Below are 4,106 nucleotides of genomic sequence, written 5' to 3' on the forward strand. Positions count from 1 at the left end.
AGCTGTGTCACCATTACGTGGACTCTGAAAGCACAGACAAAGGAGGACAGGCGGCTGCAGGGCAGAACGGAGGGACTGAGAGGGCAGGATGAAGGCTCTGGGGCCTGGAGTGTGGAAACAGGTGACAGGGCAAGGAGGGGATTGGGGAGAGAGGATTACTGGGCTGGAGAAGGGCCTGCATAATGAGTTCATGGTTGGAGAGGGGCTTGATGGAGACGAGAGGAGAATGGATGGATGTGGGGTTGACTTTGGCTGTTCCTAGGAGGATGTATGTTGTGGCTGCAGAATATACCTGGGGGCTGTGGGAGATTCCCTGGAACTGTGGGGAGATCTGGCTGCTTGTTTAAGTTGCACAATAAAATAAATTGTTTCAAATCCAGGTAATGGAAAGACTACAAGTTCACTCGCCCATGTGCCGAACAGTACACCCTTGGTGGTGTCGATCCACAATAGTACGTGTGGAATTTTGGCTCCTTATAGCACAGGCATCTCCAGGACTGTCAAGCTGGCACCTTTCACAAGCACTAATGTCTCTTTGAGAAAAAAAATATCAGGGTCAAATCCTGACCGAAAGCAAGTCAGTGCCAGTCCCCTGACTCATGCTGTTACACCATTTACCCCAGCTCTGAGATGTGCGATTGCTGAATGTTGCGAAACATCTTGTGAATTGGGTTACCCCTAAATCCGGGACACTGCACCAGTCGCTGCAGAAATACTTCAAATCATTCACCTTTTAAGTCTTTTCCATTTGTGCTGGTCAAGCTAAAACGGGTAACAATGTGATGAACGGTGATTCCCAATTGATTATCTGATCCTCCAGAGCTTTTACCCACTGGGCTATAAACATTGCTGCACTGCGTGCCTGACAGAGAGAGGGAATGCTGCTGCCCAGGTTGTTCAGGCTCTGCTTCCTCAGGAGTCAAGGATGAACACTCTCCAGCTGCTACTTTCGTGGCTTTGGTAAGTGCACTGATCACACTGGAGTTACTTCACGGACAGGAACAAGCAGTCTCAACTGCTTGGAACGTTTAATATGTAACCAATGAGACCTGCACATCCTTATGATCAGCATCGTTATTCGTTGTTGTATACAGGACCCAAACTCCTCGGAAGACAGGTCCCTCCCTTGTGGTGCTTGCAATCTGAGAGCCCAGATGGTGCAAACATTACCCATGTAGCGCAGAATTTTCCATGAGTGAAGAACCCAAATCCCAGTGAAAGCCAGCTTGTGTTTTTAGCTCCCTTTGGCACCTTTTCGTAAGTACCATTGACTTGCCTGGGGCTGTGTATGGTAAGAAGGAGCCTAAGCATGGCCATACCACATCCCAGCTGTGGTCTATCTAGACCCATAACCTGACTAACAGTCACTAGCACCAGACACTTAACAGGAAGGCGTGCAGTTAACCCTGGATTGGCAAATACTGAATAATCTGACTATAGTTTCTAGCCAATCGGAGAGAGTGTGTAACCCCTGAAAGGGTAACTTGCACTCCCTGCATTTGCTGCAGCTTCTGGAGGCATGGTGCTTGTTTGGCATATAAAACCCCCTGGAGTGTCTGCTCGGATACCATAAGTGGGAAAATGGAGCTCTTTGTTTTTGCTCCAACAAAATTTAATTTCAATGAGGGTTTTGCTGGCTAAGGGCCTGTTGGGCCCATTGATGTCCCTAGGTGTCTTGCATAGAACTGAGGATAGGGGTTTTTACAGTAAACTTTGCACATGGCAACACTTGCGGTTGAGGAAATTCTGGCTCTCTCCACAGGGGTGGATCTCACCCAGTGTGAGCAAAGGAGGCATCTAGAATGAAGATAGGACAGAGCTAACATTCACAGAGTTCAGAGGCTCCTTTTCTTTTCAGCCCCTTCCGCTCCAATAATAACATCATGTACAAAAGCGAGGGCATCCTTATTTAGAGCTAAAACACAGCAGAGCTGGATTGTGTTCCCTGTTCCACCACAGCCTCCTTGTGTGGCTTTGGACAAGTCCCTGTCAGTCATCACTGAGTAGTTTCTATGAACACTTCTCAGCCCATGGACCATTCACAATACACATCATTGTTCTCCTCTCACAGGATTCTTAAATAGCTAAACCATTTAATATTTTATCATGGACCAAAACTAAAAAGTTGAAATCTCGATCCAGACTGAAATCTTCTTCCAGAACGTACGAGTGTTCTGATCCAATGTTTTGGTTCAGGTCCACTCTGCTTTTCTTTTGTTTCCTTTAATAATGAGTTCATACATGTCTTCATATGCCAAGCTCCACCTAGGGGAGAGGGTGTGGTCTAGTCTAGTGAAGGGGCACTCAGCTGAGAGCCTGGAGACCTGACTTCTCTCACGGATCTCCTGAGTGACCTTGAACAAGTTGCTTACCTGTTTTGTGCTTCAGTTTCCCCCTCAGTTAAATAAGGATCTACATCCTCCTTCTGATGAGTGTCAAAGGGCTTTGAATTAGACCCATTGATTCTTGTGCTCTTTTGTAAATCACTTTGAGATTTATAAATGCAAAGCTCTAGATAAGAACGGGATATTATTAGTAATGGGATTTTATAACTGATCTGGGGATGTGTGAGTACCACCAGGGTTTTTAATCAAGGTACTGACTCCAACCTGTCTGAAGAGCGGGGGCAGGATGGGCCATATTTTCTCTCATGGTGTCACATATTTTTAATCATGTTGTTTTTTATTGTAGGGGATGGGGTTTAATAAACTGACCAGAACCTCCTCAGTGCATCATGCCAACCTGCAATGAAACCAACATCAGTCCTGCAAGATTCCTCCTGGCAGGCATCCCAGGGCTGGAAGCTGATGGCCCCTGGATCTCCATCCCTTTCTGTTCCATGTACTTCATTACAATTTTAGGAAACAGTCTGATTCTGTTTGTGATCAAGACACAACAGAGTCTCCATCAGCCCATGTACTTATTCCTTTCTATGTTGTCCGTCACCGACCTTGGCTTGTGCGTTTCCACCTTGCCAACAATGCTCAGCGTCTTCCTGTTTAACACCAGAGAAATTGGCATTGCTGTCTGTCTGACCCAACTTTTCTTCATTCACACTTTCTCCATCATGGAATCGTCTGTACTCGTAGCCATGGCTTTTGACCGCTTTGTTGCAATATGCCACCCACTGAGATACGTTTCGACTTTAACCAGTGCAAGGATAGGAAACATAGGGCTGGCGATAATAATCAGGGGTATTGGTCTGCATGTCCCAGCTGTCATTCTTCTCAACAGGTTGCCTTACAGCAAGATCCAACCTCTCTCTTATTCATATTGTTTGTATCCAGATGTGATGAAGATGGCCTGTGCAGACTCTACACCCAGCAGCTTCTATGGTTTGTTTGTTATCCTTTCTTCTCTGGGATTAGACTCAGTGCTCATTGTCTTGTCTTACATTATGATCCTTCAGACTCTATTGAGTATCACTTCCCGGCAAGAGCGTCTCAAGGCTCTGAACACCTGTGTCTCCCACATCTGCGTCAGCCTGCTTTTCTTCACCCCGCCGATCAGTTTGTCTATGATTCACAGGTTCAAGAAACAGGCTCTCCCTCAGAGTCAAATTCTTCTGTCTTATCTCCACCTCCTCTTCCCCCCAGTGCTCAATCCCATTGTATACAGCATAAAAACCAAAGAGATTCATAAACGGATCATGAAGATCTTTCAAAACTATTCCACTAACAGACTCCAATGTGGGCACTGATATGGTCTGTCTAATCTGTCTCTCTCGGAGCCAATATGGCCCATGGTGTCCAAGTGCCTCTGTCACTAAAAGCAACCCTTAAGGACATATTAGAAAAGTATTGAAATGGTAAACAGGGCCGTTCCTCATGGATAGCTAGCAAAGCCACGGTAAATAAACTAGAGTTCTTGAAATATAGGTCTGTATTTTTAGAGAATCAAAAGTAGATACTAATTATATTTGTCTGGGTTTACGTATATCTTATTACAAGTTCAACAATGTGACCAAATTAGCTTGTAGATGATAAATTTCAGTTCCTGTAAGTCATGTTTCATTACCTATTCTGTTAATTCAGAGGTCAAAAGGGGATATTAACATTAAGATGAAACTTGTGTTGTAATAATATCATTGTCTTTATTTCTCTTTG

At 44.9% G+C, this 4,106-nt stretch overlaps 1 protein-coding gene across 1 annotated transcript; it reads left to right on the forward strand.

Moving 5' to 3' along the window:
* Positions 1-2,734: 2,734 nt before the first annotated feature.
* On the forward strand, positions 2,735-3,700 carry LOC144259675 (olfactory receptor 51G2-like). Its single transcript, XM_077807980.1, has one exon. It carries the CDS (start codon positions 2,735-2,737, stop codon positions 3,698-3,700), a length of 966 nt encoding a protein of 321 aa, XP_077664106.1.
* Positions 3,701-4,106: the final 406 nt, after the last annotated feature.

Source organism: Eretmochelys imbricata, chromosome 1 (genome assembly GCF_965152235.1).
Source record: "Eretmochelys imbricata isolate rEreImb1 chromosome 1, rEreImb1.hap1, whole genome shotgun sequence".
Classification (NCBI taxonomy): domain Eukaryota; kingdom Metazoa; phylum Chordata; order Testudines; family Cheloniidae; genus Eretmochelys; species Eretmochelys imbricata.

Bases quoted from the DNA above. Each gene is read 5' to 3' on its own strand.
- LOC144259675 (XM_077807980.1), top strand. From the start codon at position 2,735: ATGCCAACCTGCAATGAAACCAACATCAGTCCTGCAAGATTCCTCCTG.